Here is a 22,317-nt window from a genome sequence, read left to right on the forward strand (position 1 = left end):
AGATTTCCACAACAATCATATAAATATCATTCTAATTCTATGCTTTAGACCCTCAAAAACTGCATTATGAAACAACAATATGGTGACAAAATAACAGTGTTAGGGAGTAGTTCCACTACATGTAGCTCAACTATTAGTTTAACTAGAGAAGTACAGTTGATTTGATGAGTGTGGACCAATTGTGCTTCTTCTCCTGCAATCTAGAGGCAGGGAGAACAGCACCTTATTACTGATGTGTTGCACTGCACGATGGCATATTTAGCGCTGCGCAGCGCGACTGAAATGTAGGCGGCCTGGAACACGACCATCATGGTATAACTACGTCATCACTAATGGACATAATTTACATGAGTGAGGCAAACAAGCGACGCACCAGGGTGCTTACCAGATTTCCATGTATTTTATTGTAAAATCGGAGGATAAATCCTGTCAAAAAGATTAGTTGTATATGTAGTCCTTTGCGTCTCCTACATTTAGCTATATTGCTTCGCTCTACATATAAGGTAAGTGAGGCCAGCTTGCATAGGGTGCTATGTTGTGTTGTCTAGTATTAGCTACTAGCTAGGTACATAACATAACGCATTTCACAATTTTCTTATTAACGTTATCTTCTACGACCGATGTGGGATGCAATTATCTAGGTTACAAGAAGTATACTACTTACATCTCTTTTTTCTGCAGAAATCATTATGTTTCACAATAGCTCACAGAAAAAGTTCTGGATATTCGACAGTGAGGAAAGTTTGGAAGAACAGAGATGCGAAGCCAACCACAAATATCGCAACAAAATGCTTGGCGGTGTTAAGGTAAGGAGATATGGAACGTGTGTGTGTTTATGCATATTCACACACGTGGCTCATAACGTGTGTGTGTGTGTGTGTGTGTGTGTGTGTGTGTGTGTGTGTGTGTGTGTGTGTGTGTGTGTGTGTGTGTGTGTGTGTGTGTGTGTGTGTGTGTGTGATACATGCAAGATGGTTAAGAACCCTAAGAAATGTGTCAGTCGGAGAGCAATCAGTCGAGTAGTTTTATACATAGTGCTATTATGAAGAAAGTCTTAAGTATTGTCTCTGTCTCTCTTGTCCTCCTCCTCCTCCTCCATGTCCATCACTCCGTCCTTGGTGAAGCCTGCGGTTAGTGAGTCCTTGTTCCTAGACTCTCATGGGGAAGAGGTCCTGTTCAGACACTATGAGAAGAGACTGCTTGACTTCTGCAATGCTTTCAAGCCTGTAATGCCCAAGTCTGTTGTGGTATGTATTAATTCATGCACTCTGAGACAGATCTAGTTTAACTAGCAGATAATTAACACATACTGTCCATTCCCTCTACAGGGTACAGCCATGATGTATTTCCGGAGATTTTACCTGCACAACTCACTAATGGAGTATCACCCCCGGACAATCATGTGAGTAGTTATGGGTCAGCCTTCATTGTACTTATGTTCATAACAAAAAGGGCCCCACAAATACTAGGCTCTGGTAGTCATTTTGGATACAGTTACCGAAATATTGTTGTTTATAACCTCTCTTTCTCTCTCCTCGCACATCTCCAACTCTCCTCATTCCACTCCTTCCTTAATGGCCTCCCTCCTCTCTGTCTCGCCCTTACCCTCTATCCACTTCCTGTCCACATCACTCTCTCTCTCTCTCTCTCTCTCCATCTCTGTTGCCCTCCCTCCCTCTCTCTTTCTTTCAGGCTGACCTGTGCCTACTTGTCTTGTAAGGTGGATGAATTTAACGTGTCCAGCACCCAGTTTGTGGGGAACCTTGTGCATGAGACTCCAGTGGGGCAGGAGAGGGCTCTGGAACAGATCCTGGAGTATGAGCTCCTCCTCATACAGCAGCTCAACTTCCACCTGGTGGTGCACAACCCCTACCGCCCCATGGAGGGCCTGCTCATAGACCTCAAGGTGAGTGGAGAACTAGGGATCAGACCTGATACTCAAACACTTGAGACTGTTTGATGTGCGATTGTAAAACCTGGAGTTTGCAGTTTGGGGATTATCACACTGGTTCCACTGTATCGCTGTGTTGAGGTGCAGCAAAAAAAAAAGAAAAATCATATGAACAAAGGAAGCCCAAAATGGAGAAATAAAACTTTAGTGTTTTAACTTTGAGTAAGAGTCATGACTCCTCCTTCCACCTACCTTTAAACTCCCCCCTCCCACAACCCGCAGACACGGTACCCTCCGCTGGAGAACCCGGAGTCGCTGAGGAAGAGTGCTGATGACTTCCTGACGCGGGCGACCGTGACGGACGCAGGGCTGCTGTTCCCCCCGTCGCAGATCGCTGTAACGGCCATCCTGAACAGCGCCTCGCGGGCGGGCCTCAACATGGAGAGGTGGGTCAGTGCCAGGGGGCTCATGGTGCTGTCCTGTCTCTTTTACACTATTGTGCCGACCCCAATCTCAGAGAATGCTCTTGAGTGATAGCGTATGTGTGGCGCGGCATGGGGTCAGTCGGCTTTGTTTTCACATTAAGCTCATCACAGCTGACACCAGTTATGTTATCAGGACGGATTAACTCACTTTTAGAGGTGTGGTAGTGTGATCCATATAACTAAGAAAGGCACACAAATACCAAGGCTTTTGTATTCTAGCACTGTGGGAGAATTGAAATATGACTTTTTTTTAGCCCCCTGATGTAATTTTTTCATTCGCATTATCGAGTCTATCATTAACTTTTTTTGTCTCAGCTACATGACAGAGTGCTTGGGACTGAAGGAGAACAAAGAGACCCTCTCAAAGATGTATGAAGCAATGAGACGTGAGTCTATTTACTCATACTGTTGCATTTACCGTTTTCAACCACTATGTGGCAACCTTGGTCAGAGTTGTGACTTGTGACTCCAGATCAAGCTAAACAATGTTTTGCCTGATAAGTTACAGGTCATTTCACTACCAATGAACCAGCGTTTGTCTAACACATCCTTGCTCTTTTTCTACACAGGGATAAAAAATCTCATAAAGAAGTATGAACTTCCTAAACCTGAGGAAGTGAATGTTTACAAACAGAAACTGGAGAGGATCCATGCTGAATTTGGAGCCAACACAAATTCGTACGTAGCCTCCTCTGTTGAATGCAAGGGTTTCTATCAGTCACTAGACATTGTACAGACGCTGGTGCAGGTCGGGTGTTGAAGAAAGATATAGTAGCTTTACTGCAATATATATTTAGAGATGTTTCTGTTCATGTCACTGATCTTATGTCTAATAAGAATTTTTTTTTTTTTTTTTTTTTATCAGAAAACTAACTTTTATATCAGTCCACATGGTCTCAAAATACCAATATAATTTTTTGGAACCACCAGGCAGGTGGGTAGCATCCACCAGGCAGGCAATCCTCCCAACCCCCGATTTATAATCATACTCGAATGACAATTCTTCTTTTTCATACATACTAACAGTTTTATTTAGCCAGGTCGATCAATTGTTGTCTTGTATCTAAGATGCAAAAGATTCAAGGTTCTGTCTATCAGGTAGAAAAATAAAAAAAACAAAAACACATCGTCAGCTATATTAAATACAGAGTAAATTGAACAGCATCACACTCCTTTCCTCATCGTTCTCAAAACCATGAAAGCACAGCTGATCGAAGCGGGCGGGCGCGCGCGGGGGGGGGACACATGCATCTGGCCCATATCTTTGCCCTCTGTTGTCTTGGTGAGGTTTGTGAGGTCCATCTTATCTTCAGTGCATCTACATAGAGAAGCTAATGCCAACTCTGAGCCATGCCCCGCACAGACCGACCGATACCACAGCTTCTGGAAGCGTGAGGATCGATGGATCTGTGCATGCCCGCTGCTCAGAATGAAGCTGTACTTGGTTAGTGTGGTTTTTGGACTGTAAACACCGAAGAGGGTCGGATAGGAGTGCTCTGTCCCATTTCCTCACCGTTTACCTGCAGAATGCATTTGAACTCCACCACACGGATTTAAAGGCATAGGAGTAGTGTAAGCCATGGGCATTTAGACCAATTCATTTCCGTTGTGGGGCAGTGCACAAGTGCGTACTTCAGGAGACGGGTGGAGAAATAGGGTGCAGCATGTGTTTTACGTTGAAGTTTCGGTTCATGACCCCCAAGCTTAAAGGGAAGGTTTCTCAGTTCCTTTTAGTTTCTTAAAGCAGCATATATGTAGGCCCACACACATCAGAGCAGTTTCCATTGGGTTACAACATGCACAGGTTACAAATGTCTGCTACAAACTTTGTTAATCTACCATACAAAGGTTTTATCTATCATACAACTCTGTTTAGCAATCGTACACAAACACTTCCCCCACCCCCCATACAAGCTTAAGTGTATCATATCAACAAGCAAAGCAGCGTATAAAAGATATAGCAAGTCGCTTCAGTGTATCGGCGACAGCGTGAACTGTAAACGGCAAAGTTCGGGATAAAAGAAGGAAGAGGTTAAGTTGGTGTTGTAAAATCAAGTGGAGTCGTAGTGTGTAGAAAGGGAGTTAAGGCTCGCGTCTCGGGAGAGGTGCTACGTTAGAATTCCCTGATGATGGTTGTTGTTGTTGTTGTCGCTACATGCTTTGGCTCGCTCTCTGCCCCGCTTCTCTCTGTGAAGGTTCCACTGTTGCCAGGGTGAGAGTCAGGGGCGAGGCCTCTAATGCCAGCCTCCCCCCCGCCAGTCAGGATGCCCCATGTAGATATCGGCATCCTTGGAAATGTACGATTTTAACCAATCAATCACGAACTGACTTGACTGACTTGTGGGCGAGCCAATCAACATAAAAGGATTCAAGTTGGCTCCGACAGAGGAAGTGGAGGTGGTCCAGGTCAGAGTTCTGCCGCTGCCTTTAAGCTAGCTCTACAGACTTGTTTCTGTCTAATTAAGCCCCCTCTTCACATTTGACAGATTTTCCCCTCTTTTAATCTTGAAAATATATATATAATATAAGTTCTGGTTGGCATCAGGCAACAGATCCGATCCCTTAGTCAGTAACATCACTCTGATGTCTGTTCAAAGGCTTTGGGAAGATTTGAGGATCAGTCTCAGAGCTGTTGTCAGTCAGTCAGTCCACACAGCTGGGTTGAAGCCATATTGCCAGAAAGCTACATGCTCAATACAAAGGTCTCCGGTCCAGCACTTAATGCCAGTCCATGGGATGCATGGCTGGCTGTTTTTGGTTGGTTGGTTCTTCAAGTCGTTCGATTGGTTAGACAGAATTCACATTACCTGGATGGTGGTAGCCAGTGCCATGATGGTGCACTCGGTCCTGCAAGACAAAGCAGACAGCGTTGCAACAGGTTCATATTGGCCCTGTCCAGAAACAAGCCCCTACTTTCCTAGGAGATCTGAAAGAATCAGCAAAGATGATCAGAGCAAGGTGGAGCTAATAATGTCTTCCATATACAGTACCAGTCCAAAGTTTGGACACACCTTCTCATTCAGTGGTTTTTCTTTATTTTTTTATTATTATTTTCTACATTGTAGATTAATATTGAAGACATCAAAACTATGAAGGAACACATATGGAATTATGTAGTAAACGAGTGTTAAACCATAATATGGTTTATAGTTTATATTCTTCAAAGTAGCCACCTTTTGCTTTGATGACAGCTTTGCACACTCTTGGCAAGTTTGTGTCCAAACTTTTGCCTGGTACTGTATATGCCTTTCAGATATTCAAAAGAGTCTAGGGGTTGTTGTCTGGACCAGGCTAGAGATGATTGTAAAATCAGAAATGCATCAATTGAGAGAGCCATGTCAGCCTCCTCCTTTATCAATCATGTGTACAACTGAACCGACTGTTTATGGTGTTTAATGTGGTTGTGACATAAGATGGTTGACTTGACACATACCTAGATGACAGGGTCGCTGTAGACAAGATGTGCATGACTTGGAGGGAGGAGGAAGGGATGATGAGGGGAGGACATTTGGAAATTGTTGAGGTTTCAATCACAAACAAATCAAGACAGCAAAGGCAACCGAGGCCTCAGAAGGACTGATCTCTGTGACTGCATTCTTGAAAACCACAAGAGTCTGTGGACAATTTAACAAGGTGCCCTCGTAACCTGTATTGTGTGCCCTGAATATAGCAACGTGCTCTTGAAAACTCATCTTCTTTTTCTGTCTCCCAGAAAAAGAAAAAGAGGATATGAGGAGGATGATCATGTGGCGAAGGAGCCCCGTCTGGTAGAAGAGGTGAGTCCAAACCACATTCCCCTTTAAATTAAATTGTCTGTTTAATAAGATATTCATCCTACCAATGACCTACCATATTGATAATAATAAAATAAAAACATTGGTTTCCTAGGAGGAGTGGACTGATGAAGACTTGGACCTTTGAGTGATGCACTTTGTTTTTGAACCAAATATCGGCAAACCCTTTTGCTTACTACACTGAAGGACTACTGGGACTGGGAGAAACAAGGCTTTACAGAGGATGAACCCAGCATTTTAATTTTAAAGACTGTCACTGCGATTAGCATACTTACATACATTCTTACTTGAGGCGATGCCTCACCAACTTTGTTTGTTCTTTGTTTTATGTAGAGTAATAAACATATATATTTTTAAGTTTTATTGAACGTGTCAAGATTGATACCAGCTTGATTACTTTATGCTGTAGGTGGACTCTATGTATTCACCCAAGAAAAATAAGCATATGGGGCTTTTTTTTTTTGTGTAGAGTTTTTTTGCTCACCACATCCCAGGTAGTGCACCATATTTAGACTGTCGCACATTTAAAAGGGGGCAGTTTTGCAATGGTCTGGTCATTAACATTAACATGGATGCAAGCAGACCTAACTATACTTTGATCCTATGCTCCAGGTGAACATGGAATACTTTCAGGTATAAATGGCTACCTTTCTGTTGTTGAAAGAATTAAAGTGTTAACTATACACCACGAAAGGAAAATCATAACTGCCCACGAGAATCCTTGTCACATTTTGGGGCCACTCCTGCTAGTAGTCCTGGAAAACCTTTTTGTTTGCTACATTGAACAGCATCACACTCCTCCAAGATTAAATAGTCATACTGCATACATTTTTCTAAAGGTAAAATCTCAAATCTATATAACCGTTGTACCACATGTTAATGTGGGTTTCAAGCTACCCATTGCTAACAGAGTGGCCCCACTTGTGCTCTGTTGCCATGGAGGTTGAGGGCTGGGAAAGGCCAGTTTACGCTTACTTTACCAGCCTATGGAACTTGTCAGGTGGGACATTCAGTCGGACAAACGGATAAAGCACATTCTAGATAGCGTGTGTCGGGAAATAAGGCTGCTTTGTCACAAACACAAAGTTGGCCTTCTAAAACAGAACAAAACCGTGCTACAAGTACTGTAAGCACGTATATAATCACTCCTCTCGTACTCATGAGAAAAAATGACTCGGTTATCTACTTTACAAAAGACGGTTTAATAAGTGCATGCACGTCTGATACAATCTGTACTATTCCAAGAATTTTTACTGCTGTAAACATTTTCATTAACTTGGTTTCTTTGATTATGTGTCTCGTCTGGCATTGAAGTTTCATGGAAGACTGAACCAAACAACAATCAAAAAAATATGTGATACAATTGGAAAAGAAATTCTGTTTGTCTCTCAATTATATACTCATGATTCCAGCAAGAGAATTTATTTTTGATATAAAATAACCATATTTTCTGCAAGAATTTTTCCAATCTAAAATACGGAAAAAAGAAAAACAACAAAAAAATAACGTAGAACAAATAGATAGGAAATGCTAGTTTTCAGCACTTGGTGGATATTGTCTCGACCATAAAATAAATCAGTCACAAATTACAGTATAAAAAGCATTATCGCTCATAATCCAGTTATAAGAAAAAAAACAGGGAGGACTTTAGCTTCTTCATGTCAGTTGACTTTCCTCATGGAACAGGGAGGAGGGAATGGATACACTTTGGCAACCTGTGCTGTGGATACGTCTTGGGTACACAAAGCTTTATTCTGAAATTAAATCTTTGACCCCTCAGGATGGGGGGGGAGAAATGTTATGTACCCAAGTCACAGAATCATGAACACGGTTTATATGAAGGAAAAATAAATCTAAAACAAAGGAAAAGAAAAACATTTTCCTGCGCAAACAGCGGTCAAAGTCACTGGTGCAAGTTTAGTTTTGTTTTTAGGTACTGCGTTGGTTGGTTGTTCTGTTCTGCTGCTGCAGCTGCATAGCTCTCGTGGCATGGGTGGGGGCGGGGTGGAGGAGATGGGGGCGGGGCCATGTTGGAGGAGATGGGGGAGGAGGGGGTTGCCATGGTGATGAGAGTGGAGCATGCTGGGTCCCGTGTGCGACTCCCAGAGCGAGGAGACGGCGGAGGGATGGAGGGAGAGAGAGAGAGGAGGAGAGGAGTGCTGTACTACCTGTTGCTGTTGGACATGGCATAGTGAACCTGTTTCTGCTGGAGGAGCTCCGTGATGGCCAGCAGCTTTTTCAGCACATGCTAGAGGGAGAGAGAGACAGAGAGAGACAGAGAGAGAGAGAGAGAGAGAGAGAGAGAGACATCATGAGATGTTGACTTCGATACAGATACGTGCTTAAGTATCACAATTTCGATTCTTAAACGATACCACAGCAACCAAAAAAACATCAGGCAAAGTAAAATAATATCCTCTTACGTAACAGAACGGATGAAAATGGAAATTCTTATTTTCATATCCTTAGCTGTCAGACCTATTCCGGCCCTGTCGTGATTTGAACTCCTTAAAGAGGTGGAGATGCCTATCAGGAAGATGCTTGGCTGAATGTGATGTGTTGCCTCCCTTTGACTGCAGGGCCTCGAAACATCTCTTACAAACAGGCTTTGTGATTTTGATCGGCTCGCCGTCATCATTGGCTCTATAAGCAAAGTGATGCCAGACTTCACCTCTGGCGTCCTTTTTATCAACAAGCTGAGGACGGCCAGCATCAACACACGGCTTCCATCCTTCTAATATAATATAATATAATAATAAACGCCATTTAGCTGACGCTTTTATCCAAAGCGACTTACATTGCAGTGAGTGCATACATTTATCAATATATATGGTCCCAGTGGGAATCAAACCCACAACCTTAGTGTTGTTAACACCATGCTCTACCCTAACCCTAACTAAACACTGCGTCAGGCATTTCTGGTAATTTCTGGTTTTCAAACCAGGGTATCGTGATACTTTTGTAGAACCGGTACATCGTGATACACTACCCTCGACATTTGTTCAGATCTGAAATAATTGGTTAAGCAATGTGGCAGAGACTCCACCCAGCCCACCATTGAGAAACAGTAGCATACTAAAGACAGAGCCAGTCATGGAGTCCCAAATATTAATGGAGAAGGAAACACACTAGGGCCCATTCTGCCCACGAGGGGTTCTGTCGAGTATACTGTGAGTTCACACTGACCTGCTGTAGAGTATACTGTTCTGTAGAGTCTACTGTTCTGTAGAGTATACTGTTCTGTAGAGTCTACTGTGAGTTCACACTGACCTGCTGTGCTCCCCTTTCGTTGCTCAGGATGCGCAGCTCGTCTGAGTGGGTGCCACAAATCTCATGCAGGGCAGCCAGGTCGCGGGACAGGTCCGTCCTAAAGTGCTCTGTCGTTTCAGGGAGTTCAGGGACGTTCTGTCAAGGAAGGACACACACACACACACACACACAGACACAGTTAAGAGTTACATAGATGTACAAAGTAGATAAATATATAAAGCTTAAATAATGTTTAATTAAACACGTTTAAACCTACCCCCAACTCATCCAGAAACATGATCATCCTATGTTTGTTGTTTTTGATGAAGGGGTTCACTCCCTCCATGTAGGGCTCCTTTAGGGAAAACACACAACATTAACATGCAGATACCTCATCTTGGAGACAATACATTAATAACACTAATAAACACTGTTTAAGGTGCTGTTTAGGGCTGTCGTACCTTAGCACCAAACTCCACCAGGTTGGCCAGGTTCTGGACAGACTTGGCCACCAGGGTGAGGGTCCGGCCCGCTGTTGAGGAGGGAGGGTCTACATGACAGATGACATAAGTGAGGAAAAATCTGACGTAACAACATCATATGTTCCATGTCAAATCAAGGGATTTTTTTAAATAACAAAAGCCAGAAGGGGTTGTGGTAAGCTCACCAGCGATGATGTTGAACATTCTGGGGTTGAGGATGGCAGGACAGATCAATCTCAGGAACACAAAGCCACTGGAAAAAGTCAAACAGATTTCAGTTTGTCTGATGAGATGTTTTCACTGATCATTTTAAAATCAACTCGATCCTTTATTTTTACCTTTAGCTGACAAGCAAAATCAAAGAACTTCTATAATATAGAATCACATTGGGACAACATTTACATCTCACAGTTCTAAAAGCACACATATCAAACATATAAACATATAGACCCCATTGGGTGTTTTATGTGTAGCTGGCAGAGATTGAACCTGGGACCTTGCTGTCCATAACCCAGTCAGCAGGAAGATACCACGCCACTGAGCAACAGAAGGTCGTTCCTAGGACTCAGGCCAGGCATACCTGCATAAACCTTTCAATTCGCCACCTATGAAATTACCTTACGACTCTGGTCCTCATGGTGGTGTTGGTGGGCCATTTCTCCTGCACTGACTTCTGCAGACACCCGTAGATGAACCTCAGAGTCCTGGAGGACGTCACAAGAGAGAGAGACAATGAATGGACCGACACATAATCAGAATATGTTGAACGTCCTTCAAATATGATACAATGGATATGATTGCTTGTCATAGCTATCAGACTTTGTATGTTTATTGTATTGGTTCCCTATTGGGACACCTAACTTTTAACTTGTCTATCAGTCTACTGACATTACAGATGGACTGGACCTTATGAGTGTACGGGTGGTCAAGATGGTGGGTCTGTCTCTGTCTGTTATCTTGCTTGTCTGATGTCATTACAGAATGAAGGTGTGTGTGTGTGTGTGTGTGTTCATTCTTACGGAGGCAGGATCTCAGCGGCCATGAAGATCTTCTCTACCAGCTCAGACAGGATGTTGAGGAGGTGGGCCAGGTTCAGGTTCACGTCCTCGTTCTTCTCAAGCTTGGAGGGGTTCAGCTAGAGAGGGGGTGAGGGAGGGAGGGAGGGTGAGGAGAGAGAAAGCGAGAGAGATTGGAACAGGTATGTTTGATCTTCTACAAAAGCACAAATAGTATTCGAAAATATGCAGTAATTCCCGCCATTGTTGCAACCACACATGTAGAGGATGTGGTGTTCCTACGCCATAATGACTGTACAGCACCTCAATCGAAAGTGTCTGGTTGGATTATCATAACAGCCCTGACAACACAATACCAAATAATCTACAGCAAGGCTGAAGCTGTGTCATTGTGACATATCTGTTACTGTTCTGTCTTCAGGCTGACCATGAGGGCAAAGGGTACTGATAGGAGGTAACAAGTGTAAAGTGTCCAACTCCACTTCTGAGATAAGCGAAGGAACAGCTACCCCACGCATTCTCTGTTGAGGGTTAGGGTTAGCCCACAACACAGATCGAGGAACATCAGAGATATACAAGCTCTGCTTAAGTTTTCCAAATGGTGCTCAAAAGCCTTCTCTGTGTGTGTGTACACATGTGTGTTACAGGCCTAGGACCACTATAGGATGTGTGTTTGTTTCTGTGTGTGTGTGTGTGCGTGCGTGCGTGTTTACCTCGCAGGACTGCTTGCTCTCCATGATCTTGAGGATGGAGTCTTTGAGGGCGTGGTGGACGAAGGGCGTGGCCGTGGCCTTCATGTACTGCTCCATCAGCGTGCTGGCCAACGTGGTGGCACGGAACAGCGTCGTCGCCTCGTCTACGGACGGACGGGGGGGAATAATTCAGATGAGCCAATGCGTGTTTACATGTGTGTGTCTGTATGTATGCGTGCGTGCGTGTTTACGTGTGTGTGTGTTTTTACTGGTGTCCTACCTTCCATGTTAATCTCTCTGTCGTTGAGTATCCTGAGCAGGGGGGCCTCAGTCTTCTCGTGTCTGAAGATGCGCAGCAGGATGCTGGCCAGCAGGGTGCGGTCCTGTCCACACACGTGGGCCAGGGCGTAAATCACATGGAACTCCTTCAGCAGGATCAGCTGCGGAGGGAACACAGGCACAAACATAACGACACAGATATATAGACAAGACTTTCCCTACATCCCTTTTACAAGTATTCAGCTTTTCAGGTAGAAATATGATAGTTATATGGCACATGCGTTTTAGCAGACACTTTAATCCAAAATGACTTGGAAGAATAGTGAGTATCTATGGTCACAGCAGGAATCGAACCCACAACCTTAGCAATGCTATCACCATGCTCTACCGAATGAGCGTGTGAACTGTGTGTGTGTGTGTGTGGGCAGGTGCATGTCTTACCTCTTTGAACTCGCTGTACTCCTCCTCGGGCATGATCTTCTCCATGGAATAGCGGGCGCGGACACGCAGGGAGCCGGGCTCGATGCCCTTCAGGGGCACATGGGAGCTGAGGGGGAACCACTCGTCAATCATCTGGCCCTTCTGCAGGCGGCTCAGCTGGCAACGCATGAACACTGACACAGAGAGAGAGAGAGGGGTTAACAGACAGACAGACAGACAGACAGACATGAACACTGGACAGAGAGAGAGATGAGGGGTTAACAGACAGACAGACAGACAAACAGACAGACAGACATGAACACTGGACAGAGAGAGAGATGAGGGGTTAACAGACAGACAGACAGACAAACAGACAGACACCTATGCACAAACACACGGGCACACAAACATACATGTACACGCTCACACACACTCGCACTCACACTCTCACGTCTAGCTGCAAAACGGACATTTTCCTAACACCAATGTGTGCTTGTGAAATGAAGAAACTCACAGATGTCACTTTCCTTGCTCTTCTTTGTTTTGTTGCTCAGGCTGATCTCAAACCTGTTGATTTCACTGGACAAGTCACTGAAAGAAGAGAAGAGAAGATAATGTACACATACAGTAAAACAACTACATGATTTGCAACCAATTCTGCATAATCACAACAGATTAGAATACTGTGTCACACTGTAGATCTGAAATGATTGGGTAGGTGAAAGCAATGTGGTAGCTTCTTTATACTGCAATAGGTTTGGTGGAATTTTCTAATATTTCTGTAAGTGTCTGTGGACAGGGCTGCAGTAGACTCACTCAAAAATGAACTCCTCTGTGAAGACAGGGTTCTGGCCCTCTCTGGGGTGGGTCTTGGCCACCTGGACACTGTTCAGGTAGATGTTGCAGTAGGGCTGGTTGAAGTGCTTCACCGGGAGCTTGTGGGCCTCCTCCACGTACAGGACCAGACTGCTCACCTGAGTTACAAAGATACAATATAGGTTACAATTCATCCTCCAGTCTGAGTGTGTGTGTGTGTGTGTTCAAGTGTCTGCGTGCACCTGTCTGAGTCTCTTGTTGGGAGTGGGCTGCGTGGGTTTCCTAAGGTTACTGCAGAAGGTTTGCAGACACTTCATCCAGTCCTGCAGAGAGAAGACACACACAGTACATGAAAGTACAGCCTTGTAATGAGCCAGAGTAAAAAGAAGAGCAGATTAAAGACAATGAGTATTCAAGGTCAGAGAGAGAGAGTCATTCTGTCATTTGGAGAGAGGAAAACAATGAAAGGAGAGAGAAAAAGAAAGAAAGAAAGGGAGAGAGCGATCAATTGATTCATACATACAATACAAACCTGTGCCTGTTCAGGAGTCTCGCCGGCGAAGTAGAATATGTACTGTTCCTCGCTAAAGTGCTGGACCACAATCTGGAAACAGTTTGGCCTGCAAACAAGGACACAGGGAGCGGCCAGGATTACAAAAAAATCATATAAGCAATGAAACTGCAAAAATATTCACTCTGTTTTCAATACAACCACAGTGGATGAGCTCGGCTGGACAGCGCAAACACGGATCCCCTGACGTGAGGCAACGCTGATAGAACCCACGTGTGTGTACTGTTATTCCACTAAATTCAAACAGAGGAGTGGTAGGCAACAAACAAGTGCCAGGACTAAACCACACCACCTGTCACCGTTGCGGTGCCAGGAAAGCAATAACAAACGAGCCTTCAGTTGGCGATAGAGATTGGGAGTTGCCGTGAATCCATCCTTACTTCAGACCGTGGGGGAAAATTAATATACCAGTCAAAAGTTTGGACACACCTTGCCAAGAGTGTGCAAAGCTGTCATCAAAGCAAAAGGTGGCTACTTTGAAGAATCTAAAATATAAACCATATTCTGGTTCGTTTAACACTTTCATAGTTTTGATGTCTTCAATATTAATCTACAATGTAGAAAATAATAAAAAATAAAGAAAAACCATTGAATGAGAAGGTGTGTCCAAACTTTTGACTGGTACTGTATCTGACACCATATGGAGACAAACACAGCCACAACACAGATGCTGGTTGGTTGATCCTGAGGGGGACTTCACTGTGTGTTCTACATAAGAAGCATCAATGGAGGCGAGTCAACGGAACAGCTAAGGAAGGTAACTGAGGACATCTTTTGACTGGTACTGTACAGAACGCCACGAGACGCGGCCGCTGTTCACGTGCGCGTCAATCAATCAATCAATCAATCGATCAATCGATCGACCGGGGAGCGGCGCCTCACCTGCCAAACAGACTGTCGTGCACGCCGTACACCGAGCACACGCTCAGGTCGATCAGGCCTTTGGGTTTGGTGGCTCTCTTCTCACTCTCGAAGTAGATGAGCTGGGCGTCGTTGCCCTCCAGGATGAAATACAGGTTCTTCCACCTCTTGCCTTTGCCTGGTGGAGATGGGGTGAGGGGGGAGGGGAGGTGGGTTAGAGGGGCGGGGGCGGAGGAAGAGGAGAGGGTGGGAGGGAAGGGGGAGAGGTGGGGGAGGAGGAGGAAGAGGAAGAGGAGAGAGTGGGAGGGAAGGGGGAGAGGTGGGTTAGAGGGGCGGGGGTTAGGTCAATTATGTTAAGATTACACAGTTCACAGATCTGTGAGCCAGGGTATTAAAACAAATAATAATAATAATACCCAGGGAATTAAAAAGAAAAAAAAATCATGCAATTGTGAGAGGACGTGGTACCTTTGTTGAATAGGAGGTAGCCTTTCTTGACAATGTTTTTGTAGAACGCGTCTTTCGTTTTCCGTCTGATAGTGTTATAGATCTCCTTTCCATCCACCAAGTCAGAGAGCACTTGTTCCTGCTGCTGAAAGGAAACACCCAACAACATATAACATATCAATATACAACAACATATAACATATCAATATACAACATATAACATATCAATATACAACATATAACAACATATAACATATCAATATATAACATATAACATATCAATATACAACATATAACATATCAATATACAACATATAACATATCAATATACAACATATAACATATCAATATATAATAATATATGGAAATATAAATCGTGAGCAAAGACCTGTCAATTCTACCCCCATCTGGAACGCACTGCCTCCTATGGGCAGGAGACCAAGAGGGCCATGTCTGGACTTGGGCTTACCTGCACGGACACAGCATCCTTCAGGTTGTAGCCCTCCACGATCTGCTCTTTCTTATAATGGTCCACAATGTCATCAACACTGCCAGGAAGAGGAGAGGGAGCAGACAGTTAGAACCACCCTCCACACTGACCACATAGTTTGTGAAACATGATGACAGACATTTCTTTGCTCAATTCCAAACGGACCACTAACCCCCCCCCCCCCCCCCCCTTCTTAACAGGAGAGAAACGTGTACAGGGGGGAAGTGGGGGTAAAGAGGTCATTAGGAGGGACTGCTGTGATAAGATGTAGCCTGAAGAAATGGGTCTTCAATCTAATTGTGAGGTGAAATGCAATGTCCTCCTCAATGTCCTGATTCTACTGGGCGACTGTGATGGTGAGTGTAGTGGGCGGGGAGCAGGCTCCTGACACACACACACCTGTTATAGTACCTCCCTCCCATCATGTACTGATTGTTGGGGGTGGGGCATATCTTAAACCTTTGGATGTTCTCATTGGTGCGAAAAAACAGGGAGTAGTCCCCGGGCGTGTTGTCTGACGGCCTGACCAGGAAGCCACTCACTTGGCCAACTAGGACGGAGGGAGGGAGGGAGGGGGAGAGGGGAGGGAGGGGGAGAGGGGAGAGAGGGAGAAAGAGGGGACATTGTTAAACGTTACACATTCAGTAATAGGCTATTTTCATATCACTTCATCAACATGTACATCATGATGGATTAGCGGTAATGCTGTTGTGTTGTGTTTCTCTGCGCTGACAGAGGAACACAGGTAGATGGCAGGGGTGAGAGGGCCAATAGAAGGAGAGGAGAGTGGTACCTGTCATCAGCAGGTTGTAGGCCTCCTGCTTGCTGATCTTCCCGTGATACCAACTGCATAGAGGATCCATGCGAGACCACCACAGACAGAGAGGTGAAGGGAAGGAGAAGGAAAAGACAAAACAAACATCAAAAATGAGGCCAGATTTAGGTCACACTTTAAAGGATCACATGTTCATGTTGAATGTCTAAGGAGGTGAAAAACACTCTCTCACTCACTCACTCACACACACACACACACACACACACACACACACACACACACACACACACACACACACACACACACACACACACACACACGTCGACACACACACTCGCCCTGTTTGTGAGTTTGAGTCTGAGTCACTACGTCATGGCTATGAGGTTCGCTGAGCTGAGTGGCTCCAATTGTGGACGATGTTGAAGTCACTAACGACGCATAGTACTGCCCTCCCCTGCTGATGTCAGCCAGAGCATCAACAACATCAACATCCTCATTTGGCTGGAGGACATAGTAAACAGGGGTTACGTGCGTAGAGGCATCTGGAGGGGCTGAACTAACCGAGGGAGGTAATGAACCTCAAATGATAGGTTGTCTAAAAATATGTACTAAGAAGACATTTTCATGAATGAAGCAGCGTCTGTGTCTCGTCGATAGTCACTGTGAAGAGGGCTCAGAATTGAGGAAAGTACAGATTATACGGTCCGTTTTGAGAAATGTACGGATACAAATCATTGGTAGTATGGATAAAATCTAACATAAAAATCAGTACTACTGGAGGTTTACACACTGACAAATTGATATGACGATCTAACAGAAAAACAAACTTCTAACTTACACTTTGCCCTCATGTGGGTCCTCCTCCCGTCCCTGGAAACATGGAGCAACAGTTTCAGTAAAATATACTATTTGGGAAATAATAAAAAGCACACCACAATAATAATAATAAGAATAATAAGAATAACAAGAAGAACAACAACAACATTGTTCAGGCCCAAAGGGAAGCAAAACAGCTGTGGGTGCTGTCTGGGTTGTATTCTATAAACACAATAAGGAGAAAACACTTTCAAACAAGCAACATAGATATTGCTTGTTCTTATTGGGCAAGTCCAGGTGATCCTGGTTTCTATGGCGACGTAAGACGGGTGTACACTAAACACTGTCATGAGACCAGTTTGGCTTTTTCCTCTCTGATAACGAAGGTGAGGATCTGGCGAGGAGCGTGTGCTCATCTGTGCCGAGGGGGTACCTTAGAACATGACAGGAGCTGAAAATCCACACACCTAAAACAATCTTTATCAAATCAAATCTTTACGGTGTCTTCTCCCAAGAGTGCAGTACTCACCACCTCCTCCACAAGGTCTTCCACGATGAGGCCCTGCTCCTCGGTGCGCACGTTGGTCACCCACATCCAGCCGTCATCCAGTTCATTGTGAACGATAAACATGTCCCCTTTCAGAAAGCTGACCAGGCCATGGAAAAGAGAGGCAAGGAGTATGCATACACAAACTTCATCTTCATGTGTGCACAAAACATCTCCAGCAACAGTACATTTATATTTCCGAAAGCGCACACACACACACACACACAGAACAACAAAACCTTATGGATCATTGTTACGTACAATAACTAGCAATTTAGTTGGAACATCCAGGTCACAACCTGAAGGCAACAGACAGCTGGCATTAAAACTCAAACCTTCCCTATTTGCATATGTAGTACCACACCCCTACCAGCAGGTGGCTCCTCGAAGCTGCTTAAAACCATTGTAAAGACTACACGCTTCTCTCCCAAGCTAAGCTACGCATGTACTAGTGGAGGGTCAGGCTTGGTGTTCGGGGAGACAGATGTTTCTCAGATCTGGAGGTGAGGTGCAGCCAGGGCTCATCCGTAAGCGTGTTGCTAGATTGAGCTAAATAACAGGCACATGGTCTGGTTTTAGCACAGTCAGATAATGTGCTTTTCCAGTCTGGTGGAGGGGACAGGCTAACAAGCCAAGGTAAACACTTGAGGAAAAAAAACAACATCATGGCCGTTTCATATCCAAACCAGGTCGCCTTTCAGAGCCAAGATGACAACATGTAATGTCGTTCGGAAAAAACACCCAAAACAGATACTGTGTACGACAGCATAATGAAAGGTGGAAATGTTTCAAACTAGGTCAGAAATGGGAAATTCTGCGGGCAGATAGAGGAATAGGCGGGCAGATAGAGGAATAGAGGAAACACATGCACGTGCACGCGCACGCGCACACACACACACTTCATTCATCTTCGACGGAAGGGAACTTGGGTTTGCTTTACCTGATCTCATCGGTATCTGGCACTTTGGTGTATGGAAGAATGGCCCTCACTCTCCTCCTGTCCTCAACGGGCTGCAGACACACACAGACAGACACAGACAGACAAACAGACAGACAGAGAGAGAAAAGACATTAAAACACCAACAACAACACCTCTCCCGCCTCCACTAAAACCTTGGAATAATTTCAGCAACTTCAGACCCACAAAGAAACACACAGGATGATTTCACACCACTCATTAGTATTTTGCCCAGGTTCTTCCCTGAGAACATGTATGATACATAACCCGGGAGCAAGGGAACGGTATCCTCCTACGCAGTGCATTGAGTCGGCCTATGTGGCCAAAAAAAGCTACAGCTCTACACTCCCGAGGCGGTCATCGTACCTCTGGGGGAGCCACTGGCGATAGCAGCTTTTCGCCTTTCAGCAGGCAAGACACGTAGCTGTAGTAACCAATCAGGTCCGACAGTGACGAGAACCGCCGCCCGCCAATGTAATAGTCTCCGCACATGGCGATTATCCTGTTAGAACACACACACAGGCACACAAGAGACACACACAGGCACAAACAGACCTCTCTGTCAGATTGATTCACTGTTAAACACTGCGTCTGCACAAAGTAAACAGAATATGTGAAGCACTCATCCCTTCGACATTAAAATAAACACTTCGATATTGCTGTCACCAGGCGTAGCTATATTACCAATACATCTACACAAACCAAAGATACAGCACAAGAACAGAACAAAAAATAGGAACATGTCCAACAAAAATGAGACGCTCATTAAACCATCATGACTCATCAGATAATAGCTTTTCTGTACTTCTGCAGAGAGGCTTGAAACTGTTCCAGGGATAATGATGACAATGACATGATTAAGCTATTGCCTGCCAGGGCTAACAATGGGGAACCAATAAGCCTAATCCTCAGCTCATCTGTTGAGCAGATCTGTGTGTGTGTGTGTGCGCGTGTGTGTGGAGTAATATACACCCCCTTGTGACTAAGCCATTCAAGGACATCACATCTTCTGAGGTTTAAGTTATTAACCTTGCGTTCCTAATACCCTGGTTCCCTGATTTCTCCCAGGCACGTTATCAATGATATCATGTCATCATCTACAGTGAGATGATGAGAAAGGCATGATGATGTCATTATATCTTCATTAGTCAGGGTTAATTAAGGAACTGGCTGGAGTGAGTGTGCACATCCACAGACACACTTGATGTTGAGGGCATGTTTCCTGCACATGAACGAAGACAAGTCCTCCGTCACACTTTCAGTGGAGACTCTCCTTTGAGGATGATTTATCATCTAGGAGAAGGCTTAGTCATGGACCGGGAAAGAGGACCTGAGAGGAATATGACCCGAGTGGACTAATAGAAGGTGGGGCCGACCCAACTGCCATTTGTGGATTTCAGTCACAGAAACCAATCAAAAAGAATGAAGAAACCAGGACATCTGTACAGGGAACACCACATCACTACAAGTCTTCACTTCCGACAGCCAAAAGCCAACCGCAGTTCGAGTTGCTCTGAGTGGGGCTGGCGTTGTTACGGTGGCCAATGTACAGTACGTGAGCCTAATGTGAGTGTACGTGAGCGGGGGCGGAGCGGAGGGAATGTGCTGTCTTGTCTGTCTGTCTGTTGGTAATAGGACACCGAGGTATTGTTGTGCTGGTGCTCATCTTCTCTCTTTCACTTCAGGTCTGCCCGCCCACGCAACCCTGTCAATGAGTGCCTCTCACCCCCGCCCCCACACACACACTCACTCGTCAGCGCGTGGGTCCTGTTATGTCTTTAACGTCTGTCTCAGGCCGGGTTCACTGTTTCGGTCGGTGACAAAGGCGACAAAGGGGAGTCTACTGATCTGTGAGATGAGCCTATTCATAGAGCACGGGTGATAAACTGGTCTTGGCTATATTAGGGCAGTGCTAGACAGTGTGTTTAGCCTCTGGGCCTGAGAAGAGGTGTGTAACTCTATGTTCCTTGGTTTTCTCAGTTGAGGTAGTAGTGAGGTAGTAGTGAGGTAGTAGTTGAGGTAGTAGTGCATCATACTTGCCCACTGCGGTGGCCCAGCGGCATTCAGTCTTTTTGTGCAGTTTGTTGACTATAACTCCTCATAATGTGCCAGACATCCTGGCCCCTGTTTTAGGTCTCTCATGGGTCTAAATGAGACTGAAGAAGCTGACTAACCCCTGTGTGTGTCTGTGTCTGTGTGTGTTTATGTCTGTGTGTGTGTGTGTGTGTGTGTGTGTGTCTGTGTGGTTGTGTGAGAGTGACGGAGTCTGACCTGAAGTGGTTGACCACGCTTGTCATGCTAAGGAAGGACAGGACAAAGGAGCCGGGTCGGCGGTCGCTCTCCCTGATGAGGTAGCTGCCCGGGGTCCTCGCCTGTCGCAGACGCTCCTCAGCGATGGTCCGGTCCAGCTTCCCATGGTACCACCTGACAGGGGAGGAGAAGGGGGGGGGGGGGGGTGTTGGTTACACATACAATACCAGTGAAAAGTTTGGACACACCTTGCCAAGAGTGTGCAAAGCTGTCATCAAAGCAAAAGGTGGCTACTTTGAAGAATCTAAAATATAAAACATATTCTGGTTTGTTTAACACTTTTTTGTTTACTACATAATTCCGTATGTGTTCCTTCATAGTTTTGATGAATTCAATATTAATCTACAATGTAGAAAATAATAAAAAATAAAGAAAAACCATTGAATGAGAAGGTGTGAGAAGGTCCAAACGTTTGACTGGTACTGTAAAAGCTTCAGTCTCATCCGTGAGTCGGGGAGAGAGGGATGAGCTCACAATGTATTTAATTTATTTCATCTGAGAGAGACAGAGAGAGTACGATATGCATCGCACACACAATAGACAAACAATTCACGTTCCCCGCCCAAGAGTAGCACTTTCAGGTTACTTCAAACAAAAAAAGTGGGGCAAAAAAAAAAATGCATTAGGAAAACAACATTTCCCCCTGCCAGCGCTGCAAAAACAATCAGCCTAATAGCCATGGAAGTTCGGATTCGGTTCATGTGGTGAACACTGTATGAATAATTTAATCAAATGAATCTATGAATAAATGAGCTGCAGCGTCATTGATAAATTCTCTGTTTACCTCATTCTCACAAAACACCCACTCTCTTGTTCACTAAATCCACCATTCAACCATATAGCTTGTTCCATTCACAGTCACATGTTAACTCTTCCCGTACCAACTTGTGAATCAACCATTCTAGTATTCACACACACACACCCTCACATTCATCGGCTGTGTCAGAAACTCAATGAACATTCAACTCTTGGTGGTCGTCCATTCATTTGACTGCCATCATTCAGTCGTTAAAAAAAACATCCGTAACACTCTTGATCTTTGTGACTAATTCAAGGCAACCACAGACATAGTCGACACATAGGACAGTGTATTACGGTCTTGTGTTGACTGGGACTGTGGTGATCTTGGTTTTGGGGCTATGTTTTGGGGATCTTGGTATCAAAGAGACAGCAAACAACCTTGCTCCTGAACCTGATGTAATGCCCATCTCAGCAGATAACACGTCTGGATAAAGAACTAAAAGGAGAGGGCAGACTACCCCAAAGACAGAACGTTTTCGACACATTCATGACGTTTTCGACACTGTAGAGGTAAAGAAAGTTTATCTTGGGTCAATTCTAAAGTCAACCAAAGTGCAAGCATTAGGCCTACATTAGCCTACTTTGAAGCCTTCTGAAATATTAAGGCAGCAGGAACA

General features: G+C 44.7%; 2 protein-coding genes across 5 annotated transcripts in view; one reads left to right on the forward strand and one right to left on the reverse strand.

Annotated features, from left to right (window-relative positions):
- Positions 1 to 359: 359 nt before the first annotated feature.
- On the forward strand, positions 360 to 6,530 carry ccnh (cyclin H). The gene is made up of 10 exons (XM_083672837.1): positions 360 to 503; positions 682 to 806; positions 1,125 to 1,247; positions 1,329 to 1,402; positions 1,693 to 1,906; positions 2,174 to 2,337; positions 2,692 to 2,762; positions 2,946 to 3,054; positions 6,089 to 6,152; positions 6,265 to 6,530. The coding sequence occupies exons 2-10, from the start codon at positions 690 to 692 to the stop codon at positions 6,295 to 6,297; spliced, it is 969 nt and encodes a 322-aa protein (XP_083528963.1). The 5' UTR covers positions 360 to 503; positions 682 to 689; the 3' UTR covers positions 6,298 to 6,530.
- Positions 6,531 to 8,166: 1,636 nt separating this feature from the next.
- The window catches only part of rasa1a (RAS p21 protein activator (GTPase activating protein) 1a), a 28,341-nt gene continuing 14,190 nt past the window's right edge, over positions 8,167 to 22,317 (reverse strand). The window contains exons 2-25 of one of the 4 annotated variants that reach the window (XM_083672834.1): positions 20,861 to 21,013; positions 18,956 to 19,091; positions 18,572 to 18,642; positions 17,614 to 17,731; positions 17,107 to 17,138; positions 16,287 to 16,339; positions 15,893 to 16,043; positions 15,473 to 15,551; positions 15,025 to 15,145; positions 14,578 to 14,734; positions 13,648 to 13,744; positions 13,367 to 13,447; positions 13,125 to 13,282; positions 12,823 to 12,899; positions 12,330 to 12,502; positions 11,890 to 12,049; positions 11,631 to 11,773; positions 10,921 to 11,036; positions 10,519 to 10,605; positions 10,087 to 10,154; positions 9,881 to 9,969; positions 9,697 to 9,774; positions 9,441 to 9,575; positions 8,167 to 8,418 (exon numbers count right to left, since the gene is read on the reverse strand). In XM_083672834.1, coding sequence (XP_083528960.1) covers positions 8,335 to 8,418; positions 9,441 to 9,575; positions 9,697 to 9,774; positions 9,881 to 9,969; positions 10,087 to 10,154; positions 10,519 to 10,605; positions 10,921 to 11,036; positions 11,631 to 11,773; positions 11,890 to 12,049; positions 12,330 to 12,502; positions 12,823 to 12,899; positions 13,125 to 13,282; positions 13,367 to 13,447; positions 13,648 to 13,744; positions 14,578 to 14,734; positions 15,025 to 15,145; positions 15,473 to 15,551; positions 15,893 to 16,043; positions 16,287 to 16,339; positions 17,107 to 17,138; positions 17,614 to 17,731; positions 18,572 to 18,642; positions 18,956 to 19,091; positions 20,861 to 21,013 — 2,617 coding nt within the window. In that variant the 3' untranslated portion in view covers positions 8,167 to 8,334. Of the gene's footprint in view, positions 8,419 to 9,440; positions 9,576 to 9,696; positions 9,775 to 9,880; positions 9,970 to 10,086; positions 10,155 to 10,518; positions 10,606 to 10,920; positions 11,037 to 11,630; positions 11,774 to 11,889; positions 12,050 to 12,329; positions 12,503 to 12,822; positions 12,900 to 13,124; positions 13,283 to 13,366; positions 13,448 to 13,647; positions 13,745 to 14,577; positions 14,735 to 15,024; positions 15,149 to 15,472; positions 15,552 to 15,892; positions 16,044 to 16,286; positions 16,340 to 17,106; positions 17,139 to 17,613; positions 17,732 to 18,571; positions 18,643 to 18,955; positions 19,092 to 20,860; positions 21,014 to 22,317 lie in introns of all 4 variants that reach the window. The other 3 variants (XM_083672836.1, XM_083672835.1, XM_083672833.1) reach the window with 3 other exon arrangements.

This window comes from Argentina silus (assembly GCF_951799395.1).
Source record: "Argentina silus genome assembly, chromosome: 7".
NCBI classification, from domain to species: domain Eukaryota; kingdom Metazoa; phylum Chordata; class Actinopteri; order Argentiniformes; family Argentinidae; genus Argentina; species Argentina silus.